Source organism: Hylaeus volcanicus, chromosome 6 (assembly GCF_026283585.1).
Source record: "Hylaeus volcanicus isolate JK05 chromosome 6, UHH_iyHylVolc1.0_haploid, whole genome shotgun sequence".
In the NCBI taxonomy this organism is placed as follows: domain Eukaryota; kingdom Metazoa; phylum Arthropoda; class Insecta; order Hymenoptera; family Colletidae; genus Hylaeus; species Hylaeus volcanicus.
The window spans coordinates 24,943,441-24,962,109 of record NC_071981.1 but is presented as its reverse complement, the minus strand read 5'-3'; the positions used below and the strand labels follow the sequence as shown (position 1 = coordinate 24,962,109).

General features: G+C 37.7%; 2 protein-coding genes across 7 annotated transcripts in view; one reads left to right on the top strand and one right to left on the bottom strand.

The window, feature by feature from the left end:
• Window positions 1-18,669, bottom strand: part of LOC128878487 (uncharacterized) — a 49,429-nt gene that overhangs the window by 24,012 nt on the left and 6,748 nt on the right. The window lies entirely within an intron of this gene.
• The window catches only part of LOC128878492 (uncharacterized), a 35,322-nt gene continuing 18,642 nt past the window's right edge, over window positions 1,990-18,669 (top strand). Inside the window, exons 1-2 of one of the 2 annotated variants that reach the window (XM_054126736.1) lie at window positions 1,990-2,331; window positions 5,029-5,477. In XM_054126736.1, the coding sequence (XP_053982711.1) occupies window positions 5,323-5,477 (155 nt within the window). In that variant the 5' untranslated portion in view covers window positions 1,990-2,331; window positions 5,029-5,322. Of the gene's footprint in view, window positions 2,332-5,028; window positions 5,478-13,726; window positions 13,799-18,669 lie in introns of those variants that run through there. The other variant, XR_008457418.1, reaches the window with a different exon arrangement.

Here is an 18,669-nt window from a genome sequence, read left to right as displayed (position 1 = left end):
TTTATTGCCGTTGTGGGTCAAGGAACATGAGACCATACGCGATCGTGGACTTACATCGCATCCATAATGAATGCTTTCCTCATTCTGTGTAGTGGCTAAATTTCATTCAGTACGATCGCAAGGGAACTTTACCTCGTTGACGCTGACACTTCCTTCAAAGCATTTTTTTCAAAATTTTTTGAAACTCTATTTGGAAAAGAAGTGGACTCTTTTTTTCAGTCGTCAGAAATGTCAAGTGCAGCAATTAAATGTTCATTTGCTCATCTGGCAAAATATTTCATTCTATGATTCAAATCCTAATCAGTATTCGACGACTAATCCACGAACAGTTACCTACTTTTTATTCGTTATTCGATATTTCCATCTAGATGAGAATTTTGCTCGTCTCCGACTTCCGCGATATCTCTAACAAAAGAACGCGTATCGTATGGCAGTAAAAGCATTCATCTTGTGAGATCGATACAGCCGAGGAGAGTATCCGAAGGATAATTCTATTTTTCGGCTCGCGGAACGTGCTGTAGAAATAAATAAATTCGTATGTATTTTACCAAGGTGTTATTTCGTTTGTCAAAGGAGGGCACACGTAGACCTGGTTTCTTCGGTGTAATGCATTTATTATAGACGTTCCTTAAAGAAGGATTTCTGGGTGGATTTAAGGACACGGGACAATATTCTCTCTCCATAATGTACGCATTGTGACGCGACACGAAGGTCCAAGGATAGCTCGATGAAAATTTACTAAGGCCGAAGAAAAATTACACGGGCTTTTCGATGTATGCTTTCTGAAAGTACAGCCTTGTTCGCAGCTTTCTCGAGCCATAGTTTTCTATATTTATTGTACTCTGTCTGTATTTATATTTTAGACTTAATATATACAGGATTTAGCAGTGAGATTGCAATTGGACAGTTAAAGTGAATAATAATTTATAGAATATTTCAAAATACATGAAGTAACATGTTACGTACCAAGATGAAATTAATTGATGGAATATCATTAAATGGATGATATTATATACAGAGTATAATTCATTTATAGAATATTATTCAATCAATGACATTACACGTATAACGGTTTAATCACTTTACGGAACGTTAATATCAATTGAATGGCTTTCATTAGTCGAAGCACCCTGTGTGGCGCTTAATATACGGTTTTATTTGTCCTCTTCTACTAATAGTCCACAAAAAGTAAAACTGCAAATGTAAAATCTAAATACACACGGAGTGCTCTGTAAAGTCCAAAGAGTGCTTTTTGTTCGAAAAAAAAAGAAAAAAAGAAATGTTTGTCAATATTTACGCCGAAATGGAATCGTAAGCGAGATAGGGGACAGCGACAAGAGTGATTACGTGTAATGGAGGAAGTACGAGATTGCAGGTCGTCTTTATAGTCGCCATCAAGCTTTACTTCTACCATAGATAGCTTCGTATCAAGCTTGTCCGCCATTGCTCGCTACTCTACTTTGGAAGTTAGACCAACTCCGCTACACTAGAAACTGTTTATTATCTGATTCTAACTACAGCTGTGTCTCGCACTATATTCCCATATAAACAGATGGCACACGTACCGCTACATTTCATTTTTCGATATTAAACTTACACATCGAATGTTACAAACCACGCGTTTACTTTACGTCGTGCAACGTAATATAAACCGACCTTAAAGTGACATGATTTCTGTGAACACTGTGTATAAGAATGTAAACGAATACATGGCAAGGATAAAATGAAAAGACGTACACATACACAGGGTGCTTCGACTAATGAAAGCCATTCATTCTATTCTATTCTATATTATCCATTAATATTAATTATCTATTTAATGATATTCCATCGATTAATTTCATCTTGGTGTACATGTTACTTCGTTTATTTTGAAATATTCCCTTAATTATTGAAACGTTACTTGAAAAAAGTAGAAGTAGGTCTAAATGAATAGACGGATGATGTAGAATGGGAACTGGTAAAGCCTGCATACGAAATGGACTAATGTTGCACTCACGCCACTATCAGTGTGTCGCTGATATCTCGAGCTACGAGAAAGGTGCGTGCGCAAAGTGCTATCGCGATATCATCTGGACGCCGGGCGCCGCGACGGCGCCTGGTTCGACGGTAAACGATAGCTGTAGCACGGGGTGCATTAGCGATACGTCCCGGTATTAATACACGTTAGCGTTGTATTGCCTTATTGCCCAGGCTTCGTAATTTTCCCACTTGAATCTGTCTTTGTTATCTGGAATACGCGGATTTGGTCGGCTCGCGTTGATTCATGGACAATCTAAACTGGGAAACGGGCAAAATTTTATTCGTATTCTAACCAACAAATAAAAGCACGTAAGTAATTTATTCGTGGCGTTTATCGAGTCGACAAGTAGAATTCTTCGTTGTGAAATATTCCATCTTGCGATTGAAATTCTAATTTTTATTTAATTAAGAATTTATCTTTCGTTCGTTGCTTGAAATTTTTCCTCGTATCTCATCCAATATTGGTGACAATTTCGCAAATATCGCGACACTTAAGGAAATGTTTAAAATATTTGGATAGAAGTCAAGTGTCATAGTTTCTATAAGATGTTCAGTCCTGGTTGCTTAAAATGGCGAACCTTGCTAATTTATTATCGAGCCTAGCTAGATTACTGTTGTAATAAATGCAACCACTGTTTTTTTTTTTTAATTCGGTTTCAACCGTATTGCGCGAGCTGAAAGGGACCTTGCGCGCCGGTGGTTTAACTCGAGAATCATAATTCGAAAGATATCGATTTTCACTGAGCAGAAGTTTGTCCTGGAATAGTGATGAACATGCGAAATCGTGACTCGCGGAACAGTGGCGGAACAGTGGCAAATTGTAGATTCTCCTTGGAGTATACGTTAAACGAGATACTTAGATTTGGGCAATTAGAATTGCGGATGCCGCAACGGGACGAATCAATATCGGTTCCACTTCGTGTCGTTTCCTGACTAGTATCATAGCACAGGCTTGCTACTGCAACGACCCATAAAGAATAACCCCGAATGATGGTCACGATGCGACCGAAAAATTCGTTCGTTTGCTCGTAAAATAAGAGCGATGTCGATAGTCGTTGATTTATGCTCCATAAAATTCTGCGCAAATGCGAAATAACCTTTCCGGAAAAATTCGTGGCGCGATGCATAATTTTTACGTAATTCATACGATACGAATAGGCAACAAACAAGAATTTCAGATCACGAATACGTTATAACAATAATATTACAGATATAAGAATAATAATATCACAGAAATATGCATCGGAAGAAAAAGATGAAAATACCAAATAAATGTCAAAGGTCATAATTAGAGTGCGGATGTCTATGCAAATTCATGTTTTCATAGATACAGTAAAAGAATATAACTCAAATAAAAATGTATCGTGTCTTGTAAATGGTATATTTATTTTACGTAGTTTTGCATTCGAGCACACAGATTTCTCCATACTTCCACTTGCCACAGTCTCGTCATAATAAATATGAATATTTTTCCTTTCGTTAATTAGACGTCGTTCATTTAGCACTGTATTTCTCTTTGTATTCAAATAATAACTCTACTGCTACCTTTCGAAGGGTCTGTACTACTTGAGTCAAACATAATCCAAAAATACATCGAATCGTACATTTCTCGTGTCTAGTTCCACTTTTTCCTTCACCAATGGGTTCATACGTCGAAAAATGCACTAAATTCTTCGATAGACGGATGTTTCCTGTTGCCAAAAAAATTCTCATACTTCAGCCACCGACTGTTCCGCACGATTTCTCGGTTCAAAGCTGGCTTTCCGTGCAGTCGACCTCGTTCGTTGCTAACACGGGAGGACGTGACCCGTAACCATCCGAGATTTTCCGAACTCTGCGGTACTTCCCATTCATTCCACTAAGCGAAATAAGACCGTCCCCGGTTGCGGCAAAGTAGAATAGGACAGGCTGAGGGCTGACGGTATTGCACTTGCACGGAGACTACTTAAACGGAGGTGTCTTGGGCGCTGAACCGTTTCGAATAGCTCCGAGGCGCTCGAACGGTTCTATATCTGAAATTTTTCACCGAAATTTCGCAAGTTTAACCAACCCCACCCGAACTTGTTAGGGTATTTGCGTCGATTCGTTAAGCAACATTAGAGAAAATGATCCTTCTTTCGTATTTACGTAAGCGATCCCGAGGTACCCGAGCTATAGCGAGATCAATGGGCCTCGGTAGTACAGGAATCTAATGCAAGAGGCTAAGACGTAAAATGTGAATATGGAAGAAAATACGTGAGGCCAAGATTGGACTAATATAAACGTTTGCTTAATAACGAAAGGTTGTTGTCACTTGTACATATATACAACAGTATCGACACAAAAGCAAGTAGACGATTAATTGCCAGACGTGTATTCAGAAAAATGAGTAAACTCGACACTTGACGTTTCCTCAGTTTGTCAACTGTTGGTGTTTTTTTTTAACGAATATTAATGGTATGCAATTGTACCGTACCGTGGCCAATTAAGGTCCTCTCAATATGAAGCAGTACAATTTTCAATGAAATATATATATATGTTTATAAAGAAGCTTTACTTCTATGAAGATTGAAGAGTCCTACAGCTGTCGAGTGGCACTGGATATTATTTAAAGAACGAATTAAACAAGTAATGTTTTGTATAGAATTGCAGACGTTCGTCGAGTTGAAAGCGTACATATTCGCGTAATAGGTTTCGTGAATCGTGAGGGTGCTGTGTCGGTATTTTTAGGGTAGTAGAAAGGTACTTTTAAGGGTGAATTTTCAACCCTAATTAAAAGGAATTGTTCCTATGGATACGGTTTGAAAATTTATATCTATTAATTGCAACTGTTCCGATCAACTATCTTACAATATTTTTCAAATTTTTGCAATCCATTTGCGATCGTATCGTCGTACCCTACCTTCAATAAAGTGTACGAGAAATCGGTTTTTAACAAATTGCAGCGACTACGTCACTGTACCCTAGCTTCGGGATAGTACACGAGAAGAAATCGATTTTTCGAAAATTGTATCCATTTGAATTTAGGCTCGTCAACTTTACTGTCGATTAGCGGCGACGTCTATAGGAGTCCAGGAACGAAACAGCCTTCGATCCCAAAGGGAGAGGTAGGCTGAGAGGACCCTGGCTAGCAATTTCCGCTTTGAAAGCTCCGCGTAAAACGACCACCCGCTGCAAACTCGAAGGCTCGAACCTCAAAGAAACTAGCTGTTCGCGCATAATTGCGTGGTCAGTTAACGATCTGTCCTCCTTGCTACGACCTGAAAAAAGAAAGGATCGCACACCGGGGCGGCAAGAACTACTCGGTGACTCCCAGTAAAAATGGCGACACTTGGGTCAATCTACGCGTTGAAAGTGGGTCACTTTGCTGTGGCAAACTGCCAACGCTCTCACGTGCGAGCCGTCCCACGCTTGCTGCAGTCTGAAGCTGGCAGCCACCTTCGGACAGGGTCGGACCAACAGGGGTACGAAGTCAGGTAAATTCCACTGGGAACTTACTGTGCTTATTACTTAACAAAAATATTGATATTATGGATTTTTTTCCAAAAGGAGGCGTAGAATTTTGTATTTATATAAAACATAAAAGGGGTCGTGAGTCAGGTGTTTGTGAAACTATTAGAAATTTACTGTGCGCTTGCAGAAAGTATTGATACGAAGGGGTTTCGAAAAGGGGCCGTAGAATTTATTTTTAATAAAGCAGCTAACTTTTGGTACGACCTATACTTGTGAAAGGTGTTTTTCAGATTTTCAATCCCTTGGAGACAAAAGAATCGAGGGCACAGAGTTGTCTTTTTAGTTATAAAGTATGCATACACGGTGTACATGCACGGATGCTCTCAGATACTCCGTACTTTATTCGATACGTATCTGAAGCTCAAAGTGAGACTTTATTAGCTTCATTCACGCGAGTGAAACAGCCGTTATTCAAATGTTAAATAACCGTCCTATTTATATGAAAATAAAGACGTTGGTCGTAGGTTTGAAACCAAGCATAATTACATTTAATTTCGAGAAATATAATATACATAATATTTATTATGTGTATTACGTATATCATTATGTATATTATACTATAAAAATAATTTCCTATTTATATGAAAATAAAGACGTTGGTCGTAGGTTTGAAACCAAGCATAATTACATTTAATTTCGAGAAATATAATATACATAATATTTATTATGTGTATTATGTATATCATTATGTATATTATACTATAAAAATAATTTCGCATACAAGTTTTTCATCGCTCGTTTCGTCATCTTTAGACTCGTTTAAATTACTTCCTTCTTTGAAATATCGACAGGCAAATATTTTTCGATAATGTATAGAACATTAATTCTTAATGTTAATTTGAATTTGAATCCAAATTAATCTAATTTAATCTACTGCATAATGTGCTCCGTTAGGAACACGATGAAACAATAAAAAACTGTCATTAGTCAATTTCACCGTTGATAATTCTATCGGTATATAAATAACCAAGAAATAATTTCCCCTTCGAGAATCGAAATAAAATTTACGCAATAGAGGGCTGACGGAATATTCATTCATGAATTTTGAATAGAATTTAGTTTTATCATTTGAATAAATTCGTTTGTGGGACAGCAAGTTCTTTTAAATTATTAATAACTTCGATTCCCCAAAGAGCAATGCCACGCGACATCTGAACTATAAATTTACGCTGGGTTTCCTCCTTCAAATATCCACCAACCGACGCTCGCATATGATTTGTAGCCCCCAGGGGTAAAGAAATTTCCACGAATGGAAAGATCAACGTGCGCTTAGCATCTGACCATTCGCGTCTATAATAGCGCTATAAATTCCTACGAGCCGAATCCACCTTTGCAGAAACGCGAACGTTCTCACGTCGTCTTTGTTATACAGATTGTTTCCTCTAACGTGAAAATTTCGGCTCGCGCCGATTATGAAACCTCGCGGAATATAATAAGTACATATAGTTTCTTTCGACACTCGGATGTTACAGTAATGTAACATGAAACATCGAATATTGTGCGCGTGTTACTTTCTAAAAAAAAAAAACAGAAAGAAACTTTCGAGACAACCGACACGTCGATTTATTTATTTATCATATTTTATATATAACATACTAGGGATTTCCGAAGAATTTCCTACCTTGTTAAACATACTTTCTATTTACCAAGGCAACGTAAATGGTAAATCATAGAAAGATAAGCAATTTCCATACTAATTGGTTCCTAAATGTTTGCAATGAAACTTGCACGAGAGTATCGACACATCGATGTGACAGTTTTGATTTAACAATGTCGATACACCAGTTGTGACAATATTGATGCAACAATGGCAATGCATCGGCGCGATGGTATCGAAACAACGATGTCAATGCATCTATGTGACGGTTTTGATACGTCGATTCGATAACGTCATTGTAATGATATCGAGATATAATTTCGATTTCATAAATGCCTCAAACTCTGAACCGTTATATTATTTAATAGAAGCGTCTAGCAAGAAAGTGTCTCGAATAAAAATAAATTGTTCTAGTCCAAGAAATACTACTCAAATTCAAACTACTCAAACTCAAATTTCCCATAGTGGTTTCTATTTAAAATTGTTAACTTAACCAATCTCCATTTTAATTTGGATGGCTTTTAGATTCGTACAATTCAAGATTTCGATCATTAAAATTCGTTTAAAGCGCGCGATAAAATTCCACTGTGAAACGATGCGCACATGTTTCTATTAAAATATTCGAAACGCGTTCACCCAGAAAGGTTTCGTTCAATCTAACATCATCTTGAAGCCGTACACACCGTCTAATCCATTTTATCTGGCGATAAGAACATTAAAGCAAATCGAGCTGTTAATTTCAAGTACCTCATCCAGTTTCTAAAAACTATCTCATTCTCCACGCATTTTACTCGAAAATGACACGCATCTTTATCTTTTTCAGATCCTCCGATGATCCTCGGATGACTAAGAACTAAAGACCGAAAACGCGAGTAAAAAGATATACTTGTACGAGACAGCCCAATAATATTCTTTCATTTTTAACTATCAGTATCTCTGTCGCTTCGAAAACGTGGTATACCGATACCTAAAAATAAAAATGAGATCTAGAGCTGGGCACGGTCATCAACCCCTACAGTTTCAGCTGGATCTCGTAGAAACAACACGCGTTCGAACCGCAGACTTCCTGTCGCGGTCGCTAATTATCAGATCATCGATCTAGGTCCTGATGGATCTCGCGGCTCGTTAAGTGGTTAATTCGCGTTATTTTTACGACCACATGGGAACGAGGTGTCGTGCTCGACGTCGACGGTGCGCTCCATGGAGATCGATTTCCCTCGACGGTTTAACCCCGATCGACGTGGAACTGGTGCACACAGTCAGTCGCTCCAGCAACTCGTGCGAAAAGTCGCATAATAATAGCAATGGCGAAAAGTACAGCCTGGCGTTTGCAACATTGCGTGAGAACTACAGGTATTGCCGTCACGGCACGCAACTCCCACTCGATCAGGAATAACCCCTTTAGAGAGTCAGACCTCGCTTAGAAAAATATTTACTTCGTGATTTCTGACGCTAGAATTATTTGCCAATGACTTTTATAAATATCGATGTATGGTTGAAATTAGAGAGGGGAAAGGTAAATCAATTTCATCGATGCAAGTGGTCCCTTATTTTCGTAATAAATAATAAACGGCCTTCTGATCTCAATGTGCTATTTTTATTTTGTTTCTTTAAATTTGTGCACCATACATACTTTAATTACTATATCCATTATTTTGCTTGTTAAATTTTCTTCTTCAATTAAAATAAGGTTAAAACGACGTGTCAGAAAGCACTGTGACGCATTCGTCCCTGGTAATTAATCTTCGCGCCGTAACTCGACGCAGGTTTTCCATTCTCCTTTGAAAAGAAAAGGTCTCTTCCGTTTGTAAAAACGTTGCCCTACTTTTCAGTCCTTTGTCACGAGTTAGAGTCAAACAGAGTTTCAACCTTTCAACCCTTTCTCGCGTAATTTTTTATTTTCCGAAATGAATATTTTAATTCTTCGCAAACCAGTTGCCTTTTCATCGCACAGAACAAATATTAAATATACTGAGAATAACTAACGTCTGAATCGTATCCCTTTCTTCGACTTGTGCATTAGCTAATTAGGTTTTACCAACGCAACGAAAGATTCTGATTTATTTTCAACGATTCTATGAGAAGGTGAATGACAGTAATTTGATATGGTCGGTATAGATGCACAAAATCTAGAAAAACGTACAGTGTAATTGCTATACATTGTGCTTTAAGACATACGAAAGTCGGTGTATTACATTTATTGCCCTCGTGGTAAAAAAAGGTTAAAAATCTCTGCACATTTCTTCTCCACAGTTTTCTTTCTTATTTCCTCGCAATTGCGCGTTTTGAAGATAGTGAAATTTTCAGTAGATCGTTCGGGAGAAACACGCTTAGCTTAGAAGAGGCTCCGTTATCTCGAAGTATCCCAAGGAAAGGGGAATTTCACTAACCTACTCGTAAGAAATAAGTTTAGTTAAGAGTTTCCTTTGTGCAAGCGGTATCCATAGCTTTTTCGTAAAGCATACTTGAAGTTTCGATTTATTTAGAGATTCTGGAATAATACCAAAACAATTTATGCTCGAATATTATGTACACTCCTGACCTATTCCCTCCAGTGTTGACAGTTAATGCCAATAACTCCGAATTAGTCGTAATGGATATCGACGTTTAGTTGATGATAATAGCTAACGCGCCTATATCCAGCACATAATTATCAGTTATGTCAAATTCATTAGTTATCGTGAATAGAAATGGACCGTAAGACTGCGATTGCATGGATTTCACGTTAACAGAACATATTTTTCAAAGAACGTTTGTTCACTTCTTAATCGTCGACTGCTTGCTTTTGTTTTGCACCATTTAAACTCTATTTCTGACGACGGATTAATTTCCTTAGTTCTTTGAAATAGCTTCAGGAATAAAGCTTCAAAAGAAGTGGTAAGAACAAAGGGCTCAATCTCTTTCTTGGTGAATTTTCTTGGTCTTTAATTAACTCGTTTTTCTACTGTGAATTCTCTTTCAATAGATTATTTTCTGAGAGTACTTCTTCAATTTTATATTTGATTACAATTTAGTTAGGTAGAGATATTGTTTCTTGTATGGATACTTTAATATAAATTAAAAGATACATTCAAAATATAATTAATTTTGTTTTATATGAAACGTGACAGTACCACTCAACGTTTGACTTAATTTCACCGAAGTAACGGCTTATTTGTATTTCTGTGCACGAATATGTGCACGAATATGTGCACGAATATGTAAAATCTGCATCGAGGAAATCTCACGCATTAGCAATTTTTTAATTGAATTCATGCGACTGCTAGGTTCAGTAATAAATAAATACCTAAATACGTTAATTTAAAAGCTACGTAACTTTTGAATTTGTTGCCATTTATATCGAAACAGTTGATTTAAATTCTTTCGACAATTTGTTACCTACTTAACGAACACATTTTTGCTAAAAAGGAAATTATAGGAAATACCGCAATTTCCTTTGGAGGATCAGGAGGGTAGAGTGAGTCGACGAGTTTACGGAGTATACCAAGAGGTTTCGTTTAACGAGCTTGCAGATAGCCTTACAGACTATATGGTATTCGATTACTGTTAATGGATTTCCCCTGATAAAAAGATCTCGAACTCGAGTATCGATTATCTAAATAGAATGTCGCCACAGTATAGTGTTACAATTTCTCACGAACCATTTTACTTCCTCGTTGAAATAGAATGTAACCCTCCTTCCTTTCTTAGAATCATCTCCTCGAATTTCAATTTCTCACGAATAATTACTCAAAAAGAAGAAATATATATATACATGTCGAATTTAGTAACCTCGTCCTTTTCGAAGTCGGTTAAAAAATGAAAATAAGAAGGATTTACTTCCAACTTTGCAAATTAAAAGTTGCTAACAATATTTCGCTCCTACATTTGAAACCCTCTTGAGAATATTTTGTCAAATTTATGAAATCGAAATGCATGTTAATTTATGGAAATTATAAGAGGCTCGTATGTCTTTATCAAACTGGAAGGTTAAATGTAGCTCCTGATACAGCTCCTGAATTAACATATTTAGTTATTCATTTGATACACATAATATATACTCTTGGTTTAAGTTAAAAATTTTAAACTTCAATTTGCAAACTTTACAATTGGATCTAAATATTGTTGAAAGTGCCCATTGTTGGTATTTATTATTTCAAATTTACTACAGATCGTTCCTTATTAAAACAAACATACAGCTTTCAGAGAACGATGAACATGTACACCTTAATCGATTAAAACGAACCAGTAAAGATCTCTGGAGAATCTCTGGACTTCTCGATGAAGTTTCTTTCTGCGTTTGATAAATGACTTTCGTCGCGCGGATATCTCTGTCCAGTTTTACGCGAGGCCTAAACATTCCATTAGGCATGGTTAGTCGTGGCAAATATTATGCAACAGATAGTTGCGGTTATTGCGGTGAGCAGGTGTACAGTCTTCCGTACAAATCGAAATTCGATATCAAGTTAAACGAACCTACGACCCAGGTACCAATGAAAACTCGTTGCTTCGCTTTAAACGAAAAACAATAATACGTAAAAATCAGATACCAATAACAAAGTGCTTCTCTTGCTAAGTAACGTTCGTATACGAGTAAAAAATCGTATTCATTCTCGACACGAAACGTTAGTTTATAATATAAAGTCTGTTTACTTTTCTGTTTACTTGGATGAACTTCAACGCTAGAACTAGCTTGATAAATATCGCTATACATTCGTATGAAATTCGTAATTTAAATTCATCTTAATCAGTTATACGAAACTTAAATTGTGAAAGCGTCTAGCTCGTCAGACTCCAAAGTTATACAGCTTTTCAATTAGCATATTTAATTATTCATTCGATGCATACAATGTATTTCCTCGTTGTTATCTGCAGGGATGGGTAAAGTTCTGTACCAAAAGGAAGGAAGTTAATACGATATTCAGATCGATAGACAATGACTTTATTAACCGTCGACGCTTTACCTGAATGTATCACGACTCTTCGGGTCAACTTCACTGAAAGCAAAAATTCAATTGTAACAATTCTGACTCGAAGCCATCACACAACGATATATAACATTTATTCAGTTCCATTGTTATATTCTTATTTATTCGCTGTGAAATATTTCGTTCCAAAATTCAAATTTTCATTCAACAAGCACTACATAAAAAGCTGTTTATCTTCTATTCGTTATTTCAGACGTTTTAACCGAATGGAAATTTTGAGTTATCGCGCGAAATTTTGAGCGATCGACATCTCTGAAAAAATACAGTGTGCTTTAAACGTTCAGATAATAAAACTCGAATAAAGTTTGGATAGTTCTACGAATGACACTCGCAGAGCAACGAGGAATTTTTATGTTCGTCGAAAGTTTAGGTAAAAAGAAGTTTTTCACTTTTATCGAAACTGATCCGCTTTTAAACAAGGAACTGCATTTTCTATTCCGGTCAGCGTTTCATTTGGGTTCACGCTCAATATATCGGTCACCTCATTGCGCAAGGATCGATGACGCTATAAATTATTAATGTAATTATTTCAAGCGACGGTTTGACACCGCGGAAGGACGTCTTGTGAATAATTCGTGGTAGCTCGGAACCTGCCTTCTCATTTTGTTTTCAAAACCAGCCCACGGTGGCCAATGTTTCCTAGTTTAAAGGGGACCTGGTCGGTTTCAAAACTCTGCACCCTCGATGACGCTTCCTTTCACTAGCCAGCCATTTCCCGCTACTGAACTCACTGCGACGCTAATATATCCCGGTTAATCTTATCCGCCAACGTATCGTATCCAACATTTTCCTGTCGCAGATATTGACATTGTTTTATAAAAATTCGATATATCGTACTTTAGACGATTCTACTAATTATACGCACACACGTTTTAATTTTTATTGCGCAGACCGCGTGATTCATCGTGGATCCAAGTTGGTTGACTTTTCCTTCAAACGTAGCCTTACAATTAGATCGTAAACGAACCGGTATAATTGCATTTCGACGTACAATTCGCTCGTTAGGAGTGAGACAGAACGGCCTCCGCGTTACCTTTCCCACAGGTTGCTTTGTCCGCATCGTTATCAGATCCAATTGTTACGTTGGTAACGCGACGCGAGCTCGATTTGCAAGTGGAAATGCAAAGATACCGCGCTGTCGATTGATATTCACCTTGTGATTTCGCTTTCTTTTTTAAAGAAAAACAAAACAAAAGACTCGCTTCCTTTTTCTCAAGTTAAAAATCGGCAATTTTCATTCGAACGCGAAACTTTGGACGTCTTTGGATGTCTGGATATCTTTCAAGTGTTATCAGATTTTTGTAAAAATTAGTAGAACGAGACTATACGTCATACTTTATATTAAAAAGAAACAAACTGGAATTTTTGTATCCAAAGAAATGTATTCAGCGACGATACGTTGAAGTACACCTCGTTTTCATGATTTGTTATGTCGCGATCGCGATCTATCGTTTTTCTGACGACTGTGTTCCTCGTCGTAAATCACGGTTGTATTAGCGTTAGCGTTGTTTCGCACGACACAACGACGACGAACGCGTAAAACTTCTATGGGCGAAGGAAATCGATTGCAAAATCGGCCAGGTACCAGTCGGGGAAAGGTGTGCGATATACGAGGCGGCTCTTTCGAAAGAAGTTTGATATTTTCGAGCAACCAGTGAGATTACTTAGTAGCGCAAAAAGGAATGATGAAACGCGACGTTCCGGCTGTAGTGCGTACAAGGTGTGTTGCAATTTTATTCTTGCGAAACAATTTCGTACTTTCAAATAGAAGAAGATAAGCTGTCTAGTTGAAATCGATGTTGAAAATCCCGCGATCCAGTAGATATTCATTAAATCTGACTTTCAATTAAATCTGACTTTCGTCGACGTGACCCGCTCGAAAATGAAAATGGATGGAGCAAATACAAATTAGTGTGGAAATTGGCTTCGTTCGCGATAACTTTGTTAAAGTATCGAGGAATTCGAGCACTCGTTGTACATTTCATTCCAAATATTTATATGAAGCAAATATCCAAGTAACAAAAAAATGAAACGCATACGTGTTGGTTTTTAATAATAACAAAGGCTGTTATTTTACCGCTGCTATTCGATTAATTTTATTTTAGGGAACCAGAAAACAGAGAGAAAAATTTTCACTGAACGGAAAACCTGCTCGACGAGACACACTCGTTACTACGCCGTAGAAATTTATCCATACACAAAAACCATATTCAAAATCCAGAATATACTTCGCAAGATAATATGACAATTTTAATATTTAATATAATAGAACTAACTGTTTATTCTTCTTGAAAAATTGCAACACTTTCGAAATTTCATTGTTTCTCTTTAAAGTTTTGTCAGAAATATATTCGATATTTTCGGGAGAAAAAACGGACGGGGCTACCAGATACAATTAACGTGGAGATTGGATTCTCTCGCGATCACGTTGTTAAAAAAATACGAACAATCGTTACAGGACGTACGCATTTCATCCCAAATATTTATGCGATGCAAATATTGAAGTAACGAAAAGCGCGCGCGAATCTGTTAATCTCTGACGACAAAAAAAGTTGTTACTCTGCCCGGTTTGATGAACTGTAACAGCCAACATTTTATTTTTAGTTCGAGGGAGAGGATAGAGAAGGGAAATGCAAATTATTTCGTTCGATTCGTCCATCCACTCTCGAAAATTAAATTCAATGTTATACGGTCACGAGCGAAAATTGAAGATCGCTGCGCCATGAATATTTGAACCGAAACCACGACTGTTTTCGTTATTAAAAATTTTGCTAATATTGCAATATCGACGTCATGCCTCTAGTTCTTCTATTCCTAACAGGTTTCATGCAAAAATTTATTCAGCGGATGAAACTATTTTTCGATTTACATTAAAACCGAATAAAGGAAAAAGTAATCGGAGCAACGAAGAATCCGATACACTCGTTGCTCTTCTATAACCAAATACTACAACCTGTCATTCTCATCAATTTTTAAGTATCCATTACGAGCCTGTAATATGAGAATACAATATCGAATACACAATTCCTAGTGTCTCTAAAGTTGAAATCGATGTTTCGACGTGGTTAATTAATTAGCGAAGTATGCATTCCGTTATTATCCACGCTGCGTTAACATCGTGTTTCTAGTTATTGCACAATAATTGGAAACCTTGATATCCTCCTCTAATCAGCTAATACTTCTCTAATTCATTCGACGGATGTTTCATCCAGCCTTTTACCTCGCTTAATTCTCCCGACCGCTCTTGAAACCACCGCTCTTTTTGTTTTCTGTTCGTCAGAAGGTGAACGGTCGAAACAACAGACGTAAAGATACTGCAGTCTGCACTGCGGACTCACGTGCGCCTAACTTTGTCTCGAAGTCACGGCCCGTGGCCTACGCTCGCTGCGCCTTCTGTTAGACTTGAACTAGTTATGAATTCGACGCGATAACAAACAACGACGGCTCTGTACCTCGGAATCGTTGCTACAGAATAATGCAAAGTTTCGCAATTTCGTGATAGCGGTTGCAAACCCGTCGGCGTAGTTTCAATTCCGCTATTCAAATTGAAATATTCGAACGCATCTGTGATTATTCGACTATTCGACTAATTAACTCTTTCGTTATCCGAGTACTTGATTGTTTATCTGCCTGACTATCACACACTCGACCTGACTATTTTTCGATACCCTATTATCTACTACCCTATTACTACTACTCAAATACTTGATATCTCCGATACTAATCGACACTTCGATGTTCGAATACTTTCTGCAACGATGACGTCCATGAAAATACGTATTGCGCACATAATCTGTGGATTACAAAGCGAGCCCTGTCCAACCAATTTAATTTTTCTGATGACTTCGGAAGAAAACACGAGCACTTTTCCAACAGACTTTGCAGCTAACTTTCCAAGTAAAAAGTTCCTTGAGAAAAGAGATGTACGAACACGGACTTAACGATGTACGACCAACCGTCGCGCAATCATGCTTTTTTCTTATAATTTTTCCCGTGATCCGAGAAAAGAAACGTTCTTCTGATTCGTACCAATGGTAATTTTTAAATAAAAAGTTCTGTGTCGAAAATAATGTTTAGTTTGTCCACGATAGCGGCGCAATCTCTGGGGCTAATTTTTCAACCAGGAAGTTAGTGTAAACGATTAATTTTGATTCTAAATGCTCGTCATGATAGACGAGATACCGTACTTTCTTGTAATTGACATGTTTTCTCATTTTAATCGATCCTTATGGAGTTTTTACTTCAAACAGTGGTTGTACATGTTTCAACCAGCCTGTTAGAATACCTCGAGTCTCGTTACGTAAATTAACCGGATAAGCATCGCTACCTTGTTTCTTTTTCTTGTCCTGTTTTTTCACGATAGGAAAGCTGTCGACCGCTCGCTTCGCAAACTCTTCGCAGCTTCGCCGTAACAGACGAACTCGCGTCGGGCAGCTTTTCAGCGCGAGCCACGATGTTTTTGCGAAATAACGAAACCTCTTAAGGAGAATCAATTCGCCTGCGGCGAATGAAGGATTGGACGACATGTTTAATTACATTTCAATTTGTAACGAAGTTCAGGTTGTAACGAGCCTGAAACGCCGATATTTTACCAAGTTCCTGCGTCGTGTTTGCTCTTGGCACTGAATAACGAATAACGCGATGTTAAAAAACTGAAATTTTTCATTTGGAGAAAATCATTTAAGGTAGCTGTTTGTTAAAGTTACAGTCTTCCTGCTCACAAACACGTTCACAATCAATTAATACGTATATCTACACATACGTTCGTAGTACTCTAACAATTTCAGTAACGGCCTGATCACTAATTGTTATTTCTTTTCAAATGGTTTATAATTTCGGTTTTTATAACATATCAAATTTTCAACAAGTTCCTACATTGTATTCCGATTTAAATTGCAAAAATTGACGCGCAAATCTGTATGTTTCATAAAAAGCTGTGTTAAAATTACAAAGTTTTTATATCGTCTTTCTTTCACGCATTCGATAATGGTAGATCCACGAGAGATCTCGAGAGCTAAGCCCGAAAATAAAGTAACGAAAAGTTCGCGCAACGGCCATGTTTTGCCTTCCCTTTTTCTGGATTTTGTCTCGGCATTGTCAACCATACAGCGTTGACTTAAATCACTGATTTATGCGAGCTCCTGAAGTTTATATTCGCGTTCCGTAAGCTCCCTTCGCGTTTTGCGCCGACAGTATCGATTTCGAATCGGACCGTATTTCTGGTATCTGCGAGCATGACGTTTTTTTTTTTTCTTCTTCTTTCGTTTCTAGATGATATTCAGCGTGCCGTGCTGGAAAAATCAATGACCTGGATTTCTTTGAATTTCTCTTTTATTAGCCACCCCCGAAGGAATTATTTTACCTATACCTGTAAATGTAAATAACTCTCGGTCATTTCTAAATTAGCGCATTCCATTTGCATCTCTTCGCGAACAGATTCATTTCGCTTTGTAAAAACACTGCTTTTTAGAGAGTCGGGAAAGAGAAGAAATTCTTTTTCGGAGGAAAAATCTGCTGGGCGAGATGCGCTCGATATCTTACTCTAATTTGTTCTGTTTCATTGTTTATCCTTGTTTGAGTGGAATCTCAAAAATTCTAGAATTTAATTATGGTTGTTTGTTTGAAGTGTTCCAGCAGTTTATAATCCCCGTAAAAAACCTCAAATAAGTAAAAAAAATTACGCCAAGTTCATGGAAAAGTGGAGGACTTGAGGAATAATCATGGAAAAATAGAAGATCCCATAAAAAAAAAAAAAAAAAACTACAAGAAAGTAGAAAAATATGTGAAATCGAAATGAGCTGCCAGTACCTTGGCCTAAACAAACGTTATGAAAATTCTGACGAATAAGAAACGCGGTGAATTGTTAAAAATTGATCATCCCTAACTAGGGACCGTAGGAGGTATGAATGACGTAGCACGTAACATCGATAGCCTCGTGACTTCTTTATCTTTGGACGTCGTAGCGTTCAGTCGGCTCCTTTTGTTGCGTCGGTTCGGGTCCTCGATTATAAGAGATTTATTTTGGGGCAAGGAACCCGCGATAAACAGGTCGCGGTACTTAATTACGACGGATACACCCCCTTTTGTGAGAATTACATGTGTTGCACCCACTCTTTTATCAAGCGTCTGCCGCGTAATTAGAACACGCCCTAAGGCCGCCGCGTTTTAAAATACAGCCGCTCGAGTTCTTGTGCCGCGGCGTGTATAGGGCTCTGCTTAGCGAAGGGAAACGAGTACTAACTGCCGTGGCTGCAATTAAAAGCTATTTACCCTGATGCAACTTCGGTTGCCTCTCGTTGTACGGCTTATTCGTCTGCGTGCATATTTGTTTTCCTCGGCTTCCAGTGTCTACCGAAGCTTCCTGCTAGGTTGCAGTGATCGCCAACCTCGAACAGCGTAAAACCCACCCCCGTAACGTTTCGCAATTTTCCGCGAACTGTTTATCCAAATTTTTCTTGCCAACGGTTACTACCGATTAGCTCACTAGGCGTTGAAATTAATTCCGTGCCTATACATACATACATATGCAATCATTTGCAACTAGACTGGCAATCTTTATGCAAAATAAAATCGATGCTACAAAAATTCAAC